This window comes from Rhodamnia argentea, chromosome 2 (assembly GCF_020921035.1).
Source record: "Rhodamnia argentea isolate NSW1041297 chromosome 2, ASM2092103v1, whole genome shotgun sequence".
NCBI classification, from domain to species: Eukaryota; Viridiplantae; Streptophyta; class Magnoliopsida; order Myrtales; family Myrtaceae; genus Rhodamnia; species Rhodamnia argentea.
The window spans coordinates 28169131-28187696 of NC_063151.1; the positions used below are offsets into that span (position 1 = coordinate 28169131).

Genomic DNA, 18566 nt, shown 5'->3' on the forward strand with positions numbered 1-18566 from the left:
CAAAGAGGAGAGGAAAACGATAAACAAAAGTTTAGTCATAAGCGCGGACATGAAATTTACGACGACACTCGGAAGAACACGATGAAAAGGCCGCGACCCTTTGCTTTCTGTTTTCGCAAGCTGTGCACATTCGTATGATGGTCATGAATCGTGGACGCAAGATTGCGACGGCGTCTTTCGACATGGATGGTCAATGGGTCGTCGGTCTTTTAAGGCGGATCGTCGGCACTAATGCCTTGTCCTCCAAATGCGACGGCTCGCGACGACCGTACGCATTGCACAGAACCGGTGCAAATTGCCGCCCTGGGCTTTGGTGGCGTTTCTTTTTTCGTGTTTGGTGGGCACGAAAGCGAAACGAGAGAAGGGCCGTCCCGTCTGGTCGCGTCCGAAGCGGCGTTCCAAAATCGAATCAAATTTGGACCGTCGAGATTGCCATATGATGTTATCATCTGTCGTCATCCGACGGACGGAAAATGGATATCCGAAGCATCTTCTGGAATCTTTGTCGCATGCAGAACACCCATCTTTTCAAGTTCTATTGACAAAGGAAAGGAACCCCTCCATAGGAAAAGCTTCATTCCGGATTTCATTAGTGACTGTTTTTATAAGTTCATCTAATGTGCGTGATTAATTGCCGAAACTCAGTCATATGTGGAAGATAAGGCCATAGATTTACAATTTGGCTGGGTTCTGAAATTTCTACATTATGTATCGTAGATACAATCGAGTACATATTACATTGTGCAGATTGACCTCAGTGATTCCATTCGACTTCTTTTTTATCTTGAAATTCTTAAAATCCAATTTTCGTAAACCGTGACGCGCATACAAATTTAATTATTAAAGAATAGCTCACTGGCTTAGTCAGCAGCACACATTTTTTCTTTTCGGTAATCCCCAATTAGTTCAACAACTCCAAATGGGTTTTTTTTTTTCTTTTCTTTTGCCGCAGAAGAAATGAAATAACTTGAAATGAGGCTAGCTTTAGTGGGTGCGGTGGTGTCTTTGTCTGTGATAAGGTATCGGGCGAGATGATTAGAATTAATGAGGTGATAGCATATCAGCGGACTTCATGTGGGGTTGCACTGTTCACGAATATCTATGTACATGTTTTGTCGTGCCTACCTCCGGACAGTAGCAAGAGGACAAAACTATTGCAATTTTAGGTTGGGGAAATATGCTTTTCAATAAGCACGGTTCTTGAGATGAGCACATATCATTAAGTCATTTGATTAGATTCTCACCTTTTTTTTTTTTTGTTTTTTGTTTTCTCGTTTCAGAACTAAACTATAGGTGCAATAAATTTAAAAAAATACGGTCATTTTAGGATCATTTCTTCAATTCCCCTATAGCAGAGCATTGTTTGAATCTTAAAATATACTTTGGATCAATCTTTCCGTTCAGCCTTTTTGTATTGGATGTGGACCAGCATGTTCATTTAAATATGCCCTGAAACCCCAACAAGAGCACAAGTTAATGTTTTTTTTTTTTTATTGCGATAGGTGGTTGGACAATCACATTGCCCTTCAAACTTTCCATTTCCTTGGTCTCTCTCTATCTCTATCTCTTTGCATCTAACATAATATTTTTCTTGCAAGGCAATTGACTCTCTCTCTCCCCCCTCTTTTTTTCCCCTTTTGATGCCTAAAGAAAATTCCTAATATTTTGGGTGGTTGGTCAAGACTCACCTACTTTCATTAAAATAATTAGGTTGTTTGTTCTTTCGCTAAGCTACCGAACTTTAAAAAGACAGTCTAATTTCTATAACTCCATCGAGCCTTGCGCACGAAGCCGTTCCCGATTAGGCTGAAACCCGATCGGAATCTATAACCAAGTTTAATACAAACCCGTATTTCTTAAGCCAGTTTTTTCAGTGGATTTCCAGCGGTTGAACCTTTTTGTCAAGATTGCAACCTGGCCATGTGAGAACACCCATCTTTAACTTAGATCTATCCTTATCCTTTCAAAATATCCCGCCCCTGTCTTTATTTAAATTACGAACCTAAGCAGTGACGTCATCTATTTGTCATGTTTTGTGTTCCAATGAAGAACGTGTGTCGGTCTTCAAGCTGCGGAACCGCTGATTCGTTGGAACCATGGACTCAGTTAACAGGCCAGTTCCAGATCTATGGTTTTATTTGGCCATGTTTACCCTCCACGCTCGGCGATCAGAATGGGAGCGGACTCGTCGGTTCAAGATGGTAAAAAAACGTACAACTTTTTCACACGTTCAGCACGCGCGCGCAGAAGAATGTACGAACGAGAATGAATGCGAAACGGACAAGGAAACGCAATTGACCAGCGTCCGAAAAAGAGTAAGGGCAGTAGTGATTTACAGCGAGCCAAAAGCGACCCGTGTCGCGCAAGATTCCAAGGGCCGCCTGGAAACCCCGGACAGCAACACGACGGAGGGCCGACGTCGCTGTCCGTGTCCCGATGGGCGAGCTGTCAGATCCGTACTTTTCAACGTGCGAGGGGAAACAGATAAGTGCCCCCCGGAAACGCCATCGACGCTCTCGCAAAACGACACCGTGGGGTGGGGGCGGGACGAGAGGGCGGGTCGCTTATCTCTCTCCGTTTCGGCGACTACGGTGCGCGGGAATCGCGGCATCTTCCCTGGTCTCGTCACGTGATTCCTGACAACCCACGAAAGCGACGCGACTGTCATTACATTGAAGAAAAAAAAGAGGACAATATATGAAGAAAAATTGGGAGAAAAGGGGTCTCTTTTTTGTTTTATGGGCGATGTTTATCTATTGCCGCACGTGCGACGTACGGCCGCCTTCTGGCGACCATCTGTGGCGAAATCTGCTTTCGCATCTTTCCTCTTCGACCCAAAGAAGATGAGAATTCAGGCCGCCGTAGGAGGAAAAAAGGGGCCACGGAAGCCCAATTATTAACACTTCCCGGGCCGGGCATGTACAAATCTGTCGATTTTTCCGAGCTTTGGATGTGGAAAATTCCTGGTCATATGATTAGGCGGCGCGTGAAGTAGCAAAGTCGAAACCGCGACGGCAAATTTGTGGATTCATAGTGGATTTGACTTTCGAGATTGGAAATAGATTTCCGAGAAACGCGGGAGCTAGCTGTATGAACCCATGCCCCTTGTACGATAGCATGCTAGTGCTAGACACCATGGAAGATCGTGGGGCTCAAAGTCGTAGCTCCAAATCATCTTAACATATATATGTACTATATGACAAGCTCGGTACGAACCATCGACTTGCATCTCCTATCTCGTTTTTGGTTTCCTGGCCATCGAGCTGGAGGAGACATTACCCTGTGTAAAAACCCTAGTGGGCCGATGCTTACATGCCAAATTTCATGTACCTACATACTTTCGGTCTAAGTAACTTTATTGATAAGGTCAAATGGCACGGGCTGCCCAAGTGGTCAGAGTTAAAAGACCAGGTTGCCCTACAAGTGGGCTAGCTAGAGAGCAATCATCATAACGTAAAAACTTCAATAGGTATCAAGCTCCAAATTGCGCATGGTTTGACGCCATGTCATCAGAAGTTCAAAACTTCGGAAAATGAGATGGAAAGATAATAAAAACAATCATCACACGATGGCGTGGGGACGTTCAAGTTGCAGATAAGTAGCCGGCCTTTTCTTTTTCTTTTTTTTTTTTTTTTCGGTTTGTTTCACGTGCGTGTATAGAGTTTGACCTTAAAAGCACTCCAAATCATAGTCCGCACCTAAGAGATCGCACTAGATAGATAGGGGCGATCAATTTGAAAGAAGCTGAATGCCGCCGCCCAACATTGTTCTTGCCTCTCTAACTCGGCCCACCAGCGAGACTTGGGCTGATCGGCGGAGGGAGATATGTTTGAACGTCTGAAGAACGACCCAACAATCTCTAAAAGCACATGCTTAATGCATATACCATTTTAGGGCATAAATAACTTGGTATGTCAACGTTATCGTCATTGAGGAAGAAATGATCTGGTCGCAAAGAAAGTGCAAGATGAAGGCATTGCAGATCCGAACTTACCGTGTAGAATTTGGGCTTCACTTGAAGCCCATTGGGCCAGGCCCATAATGGGATCAAACTGGCGAACCTGCATGTTTCTCAAAGCTTCTTTCTCTCGCTGAGGTCGTATCGGATTTCATTTGCTCGCGAGAGCTTTGCCAACTCGGCTCCTCGAGCATGGCGGACCGTTATTTCCCAAACGCAATGCCGGACTTCGTACCGGAAGCTTCCGTGGAAGATGCTGTCGTCGCCGAAAGAGCTAAGGACTCGCTCTCGAATCTCCTCCATCTTCCCCACGCCGCTCTCTCCGAAAAGCTGAAGAAATCAGCTCTCGACCTCAAGGACACTGTACTTCCCAATCTCCGATACCGTTTCCTTCGAAGAAATTAGCTTCGAATATGTGAAGGGTCATGCTCATGCGTTAATGCCGCTAAAGTAACTTAGAATCCATCAAGTTATCATCTTTTATGAGTTTCTGAATTGCTCGGTTGACTTCACGATGGATACTGGGTAGAACATGACTCAAGTTAGTGAAGATTCCAATATAATTAGCTTGAAATCCCTCAAGTTCTATGAATTGCGTATGAGAACGTCGACTGGAGTTTTTTTTCATGTTGTTTCAGGTGGTGAGGGAGACAAGGGCATTGAGTGGCAAAAGATTGCAGGATTATACTCTGTATACCGGTGCTCTAGGGACGGCTTACCTGGTCTTTAAAGCTTTCCAGGTCACCAAGAACGAGAGTGATCTCAAGCTGTGCTCTGAGATAATCAGGGCCTGTGATGCTGCCTCTCATGATTCTGGGTACTCTCTCTCATGTTTAATGTTCTCAATTGGGGCCATTTTTGTGCTCAACTGTTACTTAAGTTTGCTTACGGTAGTGCCTTCCATGAATTAGCTACCTAATGACCGTTTGAACAAGATGGGTTTTGGTTAAGCTGCTTGAAATCATATGTTCTATGCTTTCAGACTCGCCTGTGGCTGCAATAGCTGCTGAGAGACTGAGACATCGTTTGGGACTTTTCTTCTCTAGTCATGACTGGTGGAATTGTAACTTGTATTTCTCCCTTTCTATGAAGCTGCTCAAAATAATTTTTCCGGGCTATGGTTCTGTCTAGGCTGACTCCAGTATTTCTCCCTTTCTATGAAGCTGCTCAAAATAATTTTTCTGGGATATGATTGTGATTCTGTCTAGGCTTCTGAGTCTCTCTCTCTCCCTAATAAAATGAGATTAGAATTCAATCCAACAACAGGATTCTTAGTCAAAATAGAGATTCTCAGAAGATATAGTCGAACAAGTTTCCTTTGAAGTGGATACCTGGATGCCAAGTATGGCTCGTAATAATCTATCTTCTGGGGCATATGATGACATAATAGGCAATTTTTTTCGAAGGAGCAGCTATTAAATCAGAAGCTATTGACCTTTAGATTAGGAGCCAATTGATTGTAATGTAATGCCCTCGTGATTTGCAAACGTGACATTGCAGGCGAGTGACATTTATATGTGGGCATGCTGGTGTTTGTGCTCTCGGTGCAGTTGTGGCTAAGCATTCTGGTGATGAAAGGTTGCTTGATCACTACTTGACAAGGTTCAAGGAGGTTTGTGGTTTCTTTCTGTGATATTCCTTTCCAATGTCCATGGATTCTGTGTTTGTCTTGACACATTATCAGGAATTTATGAACAGATCCAATTGCCACGAGAGTTGCCAAATGAGTTGTTATATGGGAGAGCAGGGTTCCTCTGGGCTGGCTCTTTCCTGAATAAGCACATTGGTAAAGAGACAATATCAGCAGCTCGCATGGTACAAAAATTATTAGTCTCTGGCAACTTTTTTTCTTGGTTCCCTACCTCTCTTTAACAGTTGGACCTATGCTCAGCTATAGGAATCAATTGATAATAATGGAGTTTATGTGTCTGCAGAGAGCAGTGGTAGATGATGTGATTAAGCATGGAAGACGATTGGCAAAAGGAGGAAAATGTCCGCTGATGTATGAGTGGCATGGGAAGAAGTATTGGGGTGCTGCGCATGGATTGGCAGGCATTATGTATGTGTTGATGGGCGTGCCACTAAAACCAGATGAAGTGGAGGATGTCAAGGGTACACTCTGCTATATGATCAAAAATCAATTCCCAAGTGGCAATTATCCTTCAAGCGAAGGCAGCGAGACCGATCGTCTAGTCCATTGGTGCCATGGTGCTCCAGGGGTTGCACTAACCCTTGTAAAGGCAGCTGAGGTTCGGCTTTCATTTAAGCTTCCTTGTTCAATTGAATTGTTTTGTTGTTGCTTGAGAAAGTGCTATAATGTCTGAAGAACGCAAATCTAAGTGTGGGGTGAAATGCTCATTTACTCCGAAGGAGAAAAGTCTAGAGAGGGGATATTGGTAGCAGCAACTGGTACTATGTGAAGTGACTGCTGCGGTCATATATATTTGCTCAATCGACACAAAAAACATATTCCTGGCATGTTTCGTCCTGGTCATGAATTAGCTTCAATTTCATCTTCCGCATGGCACTTTCACAGGTTTTTGGCAGTCAGGAGTTCCTGCAAGCGGCTGTAGATGCGGCAGATGTGGTTTGGAATCGGGGTCTTCTAAAGCGTGTTGGCATCTGTCATGGCATCAGTGGGAATGCCTACGTGTTTCTTTCGTTGTGCCGACTCACGGGCAATGCAAAGTACTTGTACAGGGCTAAAGCTTTTGCTTGCTTCCTACAAGATAGGGCGCTTAGGCTAATATCAGAAGGAAAGATGCACGGAGGCGATCGCCCCTACTCTTTGTTCGAAGGCATAGGAGGGATGGCCTGCCTCTTCATGGACATGACTGAACCATCTGAGGCCAGGTTTCCTGCTTATGAACTTTAGGTCGATAAATGGACAATCTGAAAGTGTCATCACTAGGACAGGTCGTGTATTATGTAATAAACCCCGAGATGTCATGTAAATATGGTCCGGGTAACTTGCGGACGTAAAGGTTATCGAACTATGTATCTCGTCCGATAATGTAATCTCACCGCAACGAGAATGTTGGCAAAAGAATATAGCTGTGAACCATGAATTGGAGATATCCACCTAGCGACTTTCTGCATAATTGCAGCTTTCCACTGAGCATACACAAGATTTTCATCATAAAAATCTTCATTTTATCCAACTTAACAAGATTTTTTTTCGTTCTCACTAACTCTACAATTTCCCGCTTACTGAAAGATCATCAGATCTAGATCACTGTACTTAACTTTTTCTGGCTTACAAATCTATTTTGCTTCTCTTGATGCTCAGCCAGAGCGATCCCAATCTGGACACGTCCGACGAGCACAAGCATGACAACAGAAAATGAAAAACTGAACTCACTAATATTACAAATCTCACCCATGTATATTCTGTACAGTTTTTAGCAACAAGGACGATATGAACTCAGGGCGTATGGAGCTCAACATGGAAATTAAAGAGATGATGACTTTCTTGGTTTCTCATAGGCCCCCTAAATCCGGACGGGCAATCCAAAATTTTGAAAAATTCTGATCTCACCTCGAAGCCCGGCAGTTACAACCACCAGCCCCCATGCTGACATGTTCTCGCCAATCCCGTTGGAGAAATCCACGCTGACACGAGGGCTCCTGCTTCTTGCAGCTAATAAAAGTTTTTCGTCTGTCCAAGCGGCCGCAATTTTGTCATAGTAGTTATTGGTCGCCCAAGAAATGCTACCATGAAGTGGACTGCTGCTGCAACTCGATGCCGATCTTGAGCCTCCAGCACCATTAGTCTCCTCAACAGGCGTCGGAGGATGATTGGCGGTGGAGGCCTCCTCGGTATCAGGTCCATTTGGATCGGCAGAGTAACCATCATGAGTTCCCCATGCATCATCCAGACCGGGCCAAGGTATGGCCACCTTAACATCTTGACAATGGAAATGTTCGTAGGAACGTGTTACAGTAACAGCCTTTCCACGGCTGGGTCGAGAGTCAGCTTCGTGCTTCCACACGTAGACATGAGAATCCTCACTGGCAGAGACCACATATTTTCCATTGGCAGTGAGGGACGCAGAGATTTGGCTGTTTGTGTTGCGGAACCCTATCGTGAAAAGAACCAATATTCAATGTGACGACATATGAAATCATGAACTTGCATACAAGAATGTGATAAAAATATCTGGAGCTCTTCCCTATATTTACGAAAGTTCAATAATATCCCAGCATCGTGCCCGAGTGCACATATAGTGTATGTCCCATTGACAGCTCAATCTATTTAAGTACAAAGTTAACGTATCGGACCACCAAGCGGGTTATACAGCAATTTATTTTTTATATATACAATCTAATTTCCAGTCTTTTTCCCTGACCTTTAAATTTGTGTACCAGATCAACCCCATCAACAACCCGTATTCGAGAGTCAGCAGATGTGATGAGCACTTCAGATGAACTTCCAGATACAAACTGTCAAGCAAAGTTGTCATTAGATATACCGTTTTATATCAGAGAAAGATACTTTGTGCGCACAAAAATCAAATACGAGAGGGCTTGAAAATCCATAGACGAACAGGATCTCCATGATGTGTCCGATTATCATATCTATCAAATACATCATGGATCATTTCATTACCTGAAAGCCAGTGATCTTCTTATGATGAGATTTCTTCTTATTCTGCAAATTGATTTGACTCTTCTGTTGCAACTTGTTCTCTGGGAAAAAGTAAACTAAAGCTGGTAAGAGTAGTGAAACTTGACATGTGGCAATTGATTCTGAAGCGGAGAGATAAAGACAAGAAACTAGGAAATAGTCTGTTTATCAAGTTATACCAGATGTGCTGTACAGACGGCAGCTCCCTTTATATGAACCAACTAAAGCTCCCTGTCAAGAGAGGGAATAACAGAAGGGGAGGGAAAACTCTTAAGCAATTGGCTCAATAGTGAACACCATACATGAAAAACTGCATTTCAGTAATTACAGTCCATACCTGACCATCTGGTGTGTAACAAGCTGCAGTGACCATCTCATGGAAATCGCTCCAGTCAACAACTTGCCTATTAGGAACACTCCATATACGCACTTTGCCATCTAGGGATCCACTAATGAAATATCTATCATCGACAGGATTGAACTGGATACAGGTTACTGCATCAAAGCATATCCGATAAAAGCAAAATCTGATAAGTTTGGATGGCATGCCAAAAAGGAAAAAAGTAAGTTCATTTGCAGATTTTGCGAATCCCTTTAATTTTCCCGATCACTTGCCCCGATTAGAAAAGGATGACTGAATCTAATCACTATGCTTTTCTATTTCTTTTCTTTTTTCCTGTCAAGTTATTTTTCACCTCACAGAAAAAGTGTACATGCCCGATGATGCCATCGGTTTACCACCAAAGAGGAACAAGTATATATCCCCTGGAAGTAGATAAGCAGACAAAAAACTCACCATAATCACTGTGGGAGAAAACTTTCAAACAAGACTTGCTAGACAAGTGCCACAATCGAACTGTCTTGTCCATTGAAGATGAGAGCAAGTGCTGTTAAAAAGCTTCAGGTTAGCATATAAGGTCATGATTAAGGAAACTAAATGATGCAACTGTTGCAAATATTGGTAACAAAGAGTCTGCCACTGCATGGTACATAATGCAACAAGACCTCCTTTAAAGACTACCACTTGTATTTGCCGTCCTCACTCATCCTTAGCCTTTTTAAAAAAGCACAACCGTTACGGTAGGCATAACTTATGTAAATAGCTTCAAATGAACAGGAATATTTAACTCCAATCAACATCAAAAGAGCAACAATTTTAAGAATTTTAAGACTTGTTGCATGAGGACATCAACATGGAGCTTTCAAAACATTAAACAATAACACACCAATCATCAACTCGACATATGACCTCACTCTCATGAAAACAATGCAGCTCCAAGATGGAAGTCAGGTACACAAACCTTACACATTTTCTAATAAAGCAAACCTTTGACACGAAAATTTGTGTTTCTTACGACAGCTCTTCTGGCAGGGAGCGCATATATTGCAAGACGAGGTGGTATTCACTGGTCAGACTGGCTCTATTTGCATGTCTGTTTTCACATCTAACCCCTTAAATCAGGCAATATCCTTTTTCTTTTTCTTTTTCTTTTTTACTTTCACGGCCAAACTCATTGAGTTGTGGCCTGTCGTCTTTCTACCATCAAAAATACGTAACACACACCACAAGGACCTTAAGTGGAAAAGAAATGAAGATTCCTCTGCTTAAATGAGGTACCAAAACATGTCACGCCAAGATATCCATCATACATGTCAAGCTACCAACTGCAGATCACTACCACAGACTCAAAGGCAAATCGCTTTGAACAAAAGCAGATGCTCAGAAGTGCACCGTTCCAACACTACAATAGGTCCATAAAAATCAATTGCAGCCGAAGTTTTTGAGCTCGTGAAGAATTAAGTTCACTTAATCAAGAAACAAGCAAAATTTGCACTTCAAAAGCATTCAGAACAATATATAAATACAAATGAAATGAGGTGAATCGACAAGTATGCAATCAAACGAAACTTTTCACAGCAGCTCCTAACCCTCCAATAACTATCCATTGGGCGGATGGGACCAACTTTTCACACTCTAAACAACCTAATTTCTGTTAACCTTGAACCGGAACAGACATAAAACTGCATCACGGACATGTTCATAAGACATCACAATGAATTTTTTCTAACGAGGATTCCAAAAGGAGTAGTTAAAATTTTTTTCCTTACAAACATGAACACACATTTTAGCATCATTTACATAGTAATCACTTGAATGAGCTATGCCACACTCCATTTTAGCATGTTTCACTAGTTTTAATCCAACAATTAAACATAACATACAGGCCTCACTCAGTTATAACTCGATAAGCATAAGATATGCTGAAACTTACTTCCCAAATAACTTTATCAAAAGAGAAAAGAACAAGAGAAGAGTGGAGAGAAACTAAAGGCTTCATCTTTATTCATTGACTTATTTAAGACTCAACCACTAACTAATGCCTAACAACCCTAAATATGCTTCAACACACTTCATGCAGAGAAAAGGGGAACTTGTACAAGGCACCTGGAAATATGCATACGCAGGTTTTTCAAGTGGTGATAACACGGTTGTCATGATATGCTCTGGAAAGTATATCCTAAACTAACAGTATACTTTCTCCATAGCAGATCAAGAAAGATGTAACTCCCAAAAGCAAGGCAATATAGCTAAGCCAGGGGAAGCTTAGTCATTAAGCAATGAGTTTCATGAACTCCCCATCAGACCGTACACAATTAGAAATGGTACATGCGCATGAACTGCCGATGACCAATCAAACGTTAAGGAAAAGATTTGGAATATCAGAGGATGGTAACTAACCTGGGACTTGGACCATGAGAGGTCGAGAACATCACCACGATGTCCCTCAAACGAACATTCAGGTTTCTCGGAAAGCGCAAACACAACTTCCGGAACAAAAACATGGTCCGAGCTCAATGACTTCCGGCCTATTGATGATCTCCCCCTTCTCTTCTTCTCAAGATAATAATCCTTCTTCGGCGACAAGATGCCCAGTTCTGGTGATGCATTAGCCCCCAACAACATGTGAAAGCCCCCATCTTCCGGTTTTTCCATCAGTAATTCTCCCTTCCTCTCGGACTCCACCACCTTCCACACATGAATTACATGATCGTCGCCTGCACTTGCAAGATATCTCCCATCCAAACTAAATTTGATACTCCATATAGATCCATTATGCGCCTGTATTTCTTGGCATTTATAAAGCCCTGCAAGCTCTTTATAAGGCTTTCCATACTGCCTCACTTTTACCCGCTCAGGTCCATGAAATGATACATCCTGGCTATCATCTGTAGCCGAACTTGACCTCCGACCACCTTTTTCAGAAGAAGTATCCCTCTCATCACTACTTCGCCTCTCCTTATTAACACCAGTCATTGCACTTGCCACACTCCTTATACTCTTAAACCACCCACCCTTCTTCTTCAACTTTGACCCCCCTGCACCACCCCCAATCAAGTTTACATCCATGTGATCCTTATTACCCTCTTCCACATTTTGCCTCCGCATCAACTCTTGCACGATTGGGGAATGCCCGACGCTAATCTCAAACTCCTCATATGTCAATTGCCGACCAGTCCCAACTTCCTTGAGCTTGTTCCAAGTACCATCTTCCCTAATTCCATTCACCACAAACTCTTTCCCATTGTCAAGGTTTTTAATCGTACAAACCGTGTCATTTGCCCTATCATCAGTGCCATTATGGTGCATATCACAACCACCCTCTCCATTACGCTCAGCCGCAACGCGACGGTCATTCGAGTCAACTTTTAAACTCGTGGAATCACTCTTAACCTCGTCGAATTTTTCACAACATTGCGTGATTAGCGGTCTATCCAATCTAAGGGGACTGGCACTCGCGGATCCAATCCCAGTACCCCGTGATTCAACATCGACACCATCCACAAAATTATTGCTATTTACAAAAGAACCGTTGCTATCAATTGAAAGAATAGAAGTAGAATAACGAATGGGCTGCAAGGAATTCGAATTACACTGGTCACTCGTGGAGGCATCGTGATCCACAGACCCATCTGATCTCGACCGCACGATACCGGCGCTCTGACCACTCTGTTGACTCGTCAAGTGATCCGCCGATACTGACCTTCCAAAGTCGGCGTGACCCGATTCGTTTCCCTGTTTCGCCCGTGAAAGGGACGGGTCAGCGGTGAGACCCATCTCATGGAGAAGCCGAGACCGCCGCTCCGACACCGAAGACGGCTGTGAGATCCAGACATCGTACCGGAAGACTCCCACGGGGAACCGGGGCACGGGGAAGGGGTGATCGGAGGCGGAATTCGGATCCGGGCTCGGATCGTCGGGCTCATCCTCGGAGTTGGAGCAGGAGCAAGAAGAGGATGAGATAAGGCGATCGAGGGACTCGTAGTAACGCTCTTCTTCGTCGCCGTCGCTGAGGTCAATCGCTCTGGTCATCGTTGGCGTGTATATGAGCTGGGCATTTTCATTTCATCTGGTCAAGAAATGAAAATGCCCCTTCACTTCATGGGACCGAAGCAAAAGTTCCTATTTCCCCCCACCCTTCTCTTCTCCACTTCTCGGTTCTCAGTCGTCGGCCAATTCTCAAGAACGAGAAAAAGAAGCGCAAGACACAGAGAGAGACTGCGTGCGTTAGAGAGACAGATCAGACAAAACACGATGTGGGTATTGCAGAAATCAGATCCGATGACGGTATATATAGAGAGAGGAAGAGGGAGTGGAGAGGAACGAAGCCCTATGCCTCTATGTGGGGGTTGTGTGGAAGTACGTATTGATGGGGTGGAGTTGGGGGGCTTTGGTGATTTGCCTTTCCTTTTTTAATTCCTACTTCCTCGTCTCTGCATCTCGCTCTGCAAGCGAATGGGGGGGGACTTGGAGGAGGACGACTGCAAAGATTTTGAGGGGCATCGAAAACGATAGCGAAAAGGGATCTCAGGAAGAGATGCGAGCGAACGGGTGTGTGTGTGTATCCCGCGATTGGTCGATTCTTGATTTTGTCAGAGGGGAGAAGTTACTGATCGTTTTCTTATGCTTACTTTCTTTTATTCTTTCCTTTGATGCGGGAGCGCGTATTAGAAAAAGATTGAAGGGAGAGATTGAGACAAGGAGACGACAGTAAACGCTCGTTCGACGGGGCTTTTAGTCGGGCAGTGAAAAAGAATGGAGCTTTGACTTCTGATCAGGAGGGAACTGGGAGACGAAAGCGAATCCGAGTGCGCAGCGCAACGAGCGACTCCGTCTGTGCTCTGGTCTGGAGTCTGGAGTCCTGTTTTGTTGGCGTCGGTTTGGCAATTTCGGCTGGAATATTCCTAAAAGGGCAAAAAAGGATTTTTGGGACCGATCCCATGTCGTGATCATCAGCTCTCGACATTCCAAGATGCCATAAATTCTCATTTCACGTGCTGAAACGAATTGTTCATAATTCGTGTAATCGCTGGTTTACCGGTTGTTAAAACCGGTTCGAACCCTCCCGCGAGATGTGAGTGCGACGATATGATATTCACTCTTTAAAAAATAGTAATGTGTTTATGCATTCGATTGTAGAGTGTTCTCACAGTATTTGTCGAGTAATCAGTTTTTAGCACATCAACCTCTTTTCTTGTATTTGCAATCGACACTTTAGATATATTGACCGTCCTCGTTCAATAATAACGTGCTCGATAAAATAATTTGTAGGACGCTAGTTAATAAGATCCATTTTCCTAATATCTTGAGAGGCGGGTTGTATGGCTTTAGTTTCAGCAAAACTAGCAACAAAGAGAGGAGAAGACAATGGCCGTTGTTTATTTTCTAAGGTACTTGCCATCCATGGTAAGATTTTGCCATCCATGGTAAGATTCAATGATGAATTTGTGTTCTCCATCCGGCATATTGACGGTAATAAAAGATAGCTATAAAAGTAATAATTCTCCTAGGCAAGCATTGCATGAAATTTATCAAACCCGGTTCCAAAATCACTTGAATCAAACCCCTATAGGATATCTAACCGTCGCGTTTCTTATGGCTCAATTCCCTTAAAAAGCTCCCGACTTTAGGTTTAATATCAATCTTGCCCGAACTTTTGTTGTCTATTAAAAAAAGTCACCAACTTTCATTATAGTCTTAAATGTGGCCCCATGTAAAGAAATCGCCATTACTTTCTTCAAAATCGTGAATATGGTGGTTAGTTAAAAATTCATTTGGAACGACAACGGTCTCCTGGTATTGATAGTTTTGACAAAAATGATGGCGATTTTCAGACGCAACGCAGATTTGGTACCTGAGCGAATGTTTGTAATTTCTTTTCGAGACAGAAAAGGAAGTTCGGGGCATAATTAGAAAAGAAACATAAAGTTTAGGGTTTTTCAGGAAATTTTATGCCCATTTCTTATATACCCTCTAAGGCATGGCCACGTGGCTTCCTAGCTTTGATTTCTTTTTGCTTTGTTTTGCACTTTTCTTAGCTAATTATCGCCTGGTTTGCTGTAGTAATTGGTCTAAAGAACACGATTGTCCACGTCGTGTCTCCGAGGAATGCGTCTCCCAAATATCGACAAGAAGGGTTCCAAGGTTCCGCCTGAGCATGTTTTCCATGGCCAAATATTTCTTACCTTAGTAATTTCTTCTCTCTTCGCTCTTTTTTCTTTTGAGTGCTAACTGTACGATTAATTTAATTCTCCCAAAAGAGAAGTGCAGGACAATGTTGTTTTCTCTTCAGTACAACCAATGAAACGCCAAACCACCAAAGACAGTTTTGGCCTCACTCGAAATCGGATGGACGGTCCGGTCCGGTCCGGTCCGGTCGGGTCCCCAAAACGTTTCACCAAATCAGTAGTGTTTGCTTTGCATACTTTCCTCGTGGCCTAACGCGAACATCCTCTTCCAGTGCACACGCAGAGTTTCTTTGATGAAAAACGGCAGATGCTCGAGTTTGACAGGGGGCGGTGCTGTGTTTGTTTGTAGTTTGGTTGATTAACCTGGATTTAAAGTGAGTATTTAAAGGTACACGTTGAGCAATCGATTATGAATTTAAACAAGAAAAAACTATAATTTCTTATTTACGATCATCAGTTAATTTTATTGCTATCAAAAAACACTCGGTACACTTTTTTTACGAAGTGTGAAAACCGGACCTTGTTTAAGATTATAGGGAGATGACATGAACGACTACTTAACTTTTTTTCGCACGATGTCCCACACGAGTCATGAAATTGCTCGTCTGAATGCTACACATCCAAAAACAACAACAAAACAAAGAATCTTTTGTCATAGGCCTAACAATTTGGATTGAAATTGCCACATAAAACGGATTGAAAATATTAACCGTCATGTTTATAACATCGAGGAATATCACATTTACTCCATACGAGCTACATTTTACTATCTCATTGCAATTCTTTTTGCGATAGGTTGGTCACGGAAATACTCTAGCTAGCGATTTGAAGTATTCCGATATGATTAGAGTATTTTAACGACGTAAAGGATTCCATATTCGTAGGACGGTGGCACCATCGTCCGTGAAACGGCATCATTGTCACATCTAGCGAGGATTGGTCCGTTTTGTTCGAGCCATCCTAAGAACTCAACGGGGTGAACGGGTGCCATATCATCCTTCAGTTACTAATCTCCCCGTATGCATGTGTTGCGAGCTGACAGATCCTTAACTGCGGAATGGGGCGCTTGGCGAGCTCGTCTTGTGCTGTCCTTTAGGTCCTAATCTCATGCGCATGGCCCCCTAGAGAACAGCTAAGACTTAAAAACAAGATCTCCATTCATGAACAAACGGGTCCTCAGAGATCCATGATAAAAGAGGAGATCCGATCTACTTCGAGGCGGGTGCCCGCGGAGAGTTGATGGGTCGTGACATCTTTGGACGGACTCGGGCCTCAAAATTAGGACTCGAGCGGGTACTATCTCCAGCCTGCAGACTGAAGCCTAGGAGCTCTAGACAGGAATTAGGGTGGGGGCTACTTTCGGCCAAGATAACAAAGAAGATAATGAGAATCAAAAGCGAAAACGTGTTGGGGGTGGGGGGCAAGGGTAGCGACTCGCAAAGGGGTCGAGAATGTACGTGTTTTATGCGACGAGGACGCAACGTGTTAGCGGCATATGACAGAACCAGCTAATCAAAATCAAGGTGCTCGTCACTCATGGTGATGGCGCCGAGTAGGATGGCTGGCATAGTCCGAAATAGGGGGAGAAAAGTCCTACATTGAAGCAATGCATGATTAAATTGCAAAGGTCCGTCAAAGGGAGGGGAAGAAGATAGGAAGGAGGAGATGGCGGTGGCGGACGGTTGGTGTCGGAGCCCGGACACCTCCCAACACTACATCCTGAACGTGGTTGCTCAAAGAAGTTTCGTTAGAGACAGACAAACTGCACCGTTTGTACCTCTTTTTTTCCCCATAATCATGATTATGTCGTGCATGTTAAGGTTATCTAAATTCACTTAAAATTAAGTGGCCAGCAAAGCTTAGCGCACGAAGATTATGTGGGGGAATGATGAGTTTGTGATTCCGTGCCTAACTCAGCGGAGCTCTCCACTTAAAAGACCGTTCTCAAATTATGTTGGAGAGCATATCATTTCACGCTAATGATTAGTAGAGATGAGCATGGTTTCATGGTAAAATCGGACCTGTCTCGATCTGATTTCAGGTTTCAAGATATACAAGATAGGTTTCATTTAAAAAAAAAAAAGTTTCAAAAATTGGGGAACTTGTTCTGATAGGTAGCTTAGAATAAATCTTTGTGATTTTCATTATCAATGTTTTCGCGCGATCCGATAGTACTCCATGGCGTCCATTGATGAGTGTGCAATCTAGAACTACCGGTCTGACCTTTCGTTTTTGGCGATATCCATGATTGGGACTTTCATTTCCTTAACATTTCATATTTTTTGCATGTCTAAATACAAGTTGGTCAATTGATTGTAGTAGCAAATAGTGGTCATTATAGGCAATGATTTCTTGCAATCGTTCAATTAAAAATATAGGTGGAATCTAGGTAAACCCCGAACTTGAGATAGAGTAGGTTCTAGATTCCAGAGTATGCATGATACGTTTTAAATTTCAAAAATTGAGGAATCGTTTTCGACGGTTAAATCGAAACTTGGACCGATCTTGAAATTGCTCACCCATAATAATCAGTTCCGCAAAAGGGAAGAAGAACACCAAATTATCGATTCATAACTTCAATAGAGAATTGACATTCAAAAGTTTCGTGACTCGATTCCTCACTTAATTGGAATTGGTACTCGGAGACGATAGACTAGTAATGAACGCCAGTCGAATCCATGCCTTCTACAGGTCCGACGACGCTAGATAAAAAAGCTCGAAACTACCTCGTTATCGACTCGCGATGGAAGTTGGTGGATTGCTGATCACACCGATGATTCTCGACCGGGAAGCAAACATTTGCCCTTTTTTCCCTGGAGAGGAGTACGGGCGAACCGCCCTTCGGAATATTCGCATCCGGAGAAGTCAAAAGGTCAGCGACTGCTTTTTAACGGCGGTGGCTTTGGTCGGTCCAATGCCCCCGGTCGTTGGCTTGCAATTGGCGCGTCGATATGCAAAAAGGATCGGTGAGTCAAACCCCATTATGCCCGTTGACTTTCCTTTCAGGCGAGATCGTTGCTTATGAAGTCTCGATGTTGGTAAGGTCAGAGTCAGCAGGACCCGAGGTCAAGTGCTTCGGGTTGGACGCTAACTCAAGTTCCATACAAACGTTTTATCGAGATTTCCATATTCAAAAGTACTAGGATATATGGTCGGTATACATTGTCGGTCCATTTTATAATTAACAATCGCGAATTTCTTAAGAAAAGCTATTAAATGTCAAAGTATAAACAAGGTTTGAAGATAGATTTTCCTTAGACTTGTTTAGTGGTGACTTAAGAATAGAGATGTTCCAGTGATGTTGGCCATGTTTGGTTCAGCATTGGGAATGAGCATTGGGGCTCTAAAGTCCCTTGACAAAATGTAAATGGTGTTTGGTTCATTTTTGACCCACTTTGGAGAGAAGTAATTGTATCTCAAATACTCTCTAAAGTCCTTTAACTCAAAGTACCT

General features: G+C 43.1%; 2 protein-coding genes and 1 long non-coding RNA gene across 4 annotated transcripts in view; 1 reads left to right on the forward strand and 2 right to left on the reverse strand.

Moving 5' to 3' along the window:
- Positions 1 to 18264, reverse strand: part of LOC125313776 — a 28006-nt gene extending 9742 nt beyond the window's left edge. Inside the window, exons 1-2 of the long non-coding RNA XR_007197378.1 lie at positions 18254 to 18264; positions 3454 to 3460 (exon numbers count right to left, since the gene is read on the reverse strand). This is a non-coding gene — a long non-coding RNA (uncharacterized LOC125313776). The remainder of the gene's footprint in view (positions 1 to 3453; positions 3461 to 18253) is intronic.
- On the forward strand, positions 3742 to 7004 carry LOC115754772 (lanC-like protein GCR2). Of its 2 annotated transcripts, none has more exons than XM_030693929.2 (6): positions 3742 to 4321; positions 4597 to 4775; positions 5459 to 5570; positions 5657 to 5773; positions 5893 to 6207; positions 6495 to 7004. In XM_030693929.2, the coding sequence occupies exons 1-6, from the start codon at positions 4151 to 4153 to the stop codon at positions 6831 to 6833; spliced, it is 1233 nt and encodes a 410-aa protein (XP_030549789.1). In that variant the 5' UTR covers positions 3742 to 4150; the 3' UTR covers positions 6834 to 7004. The 2 variants fall into 2 exon arrangements, with proteins under 2 accessions (XP_030549789.1, XP_030549791.1); XM_030693931.2 differs by having other exon boundaries at positions 4179 to 4499.
- On the reverse strand, positions 7205 to 13748 carry LOC115754768. Its single transcript, XM_030693923.2, has 7 exons — positions 11326 to 13748; positions 9382 to 9472; positions 8923 to 9080; positions 8765 to 8816; positions 8568 to 8647; positions 8308 to 8401; positions 7205 to 8039 (listed from the first exon to the last, which is right to left on the reverse strand). Exons 1-7 carry the CDS (start codon positions 12955 to 12957, stop codon positions 7450 to 7452), a joined length of 2697 nt encoding a protein of 898 aa, XP_030549783.2. The 5' UTR covers positions 12958 to 13748; the 3' UTR covers positions 7205 to 7449.
- Positions 18265 to 18566: the final 302 nt, after the last annotated feature.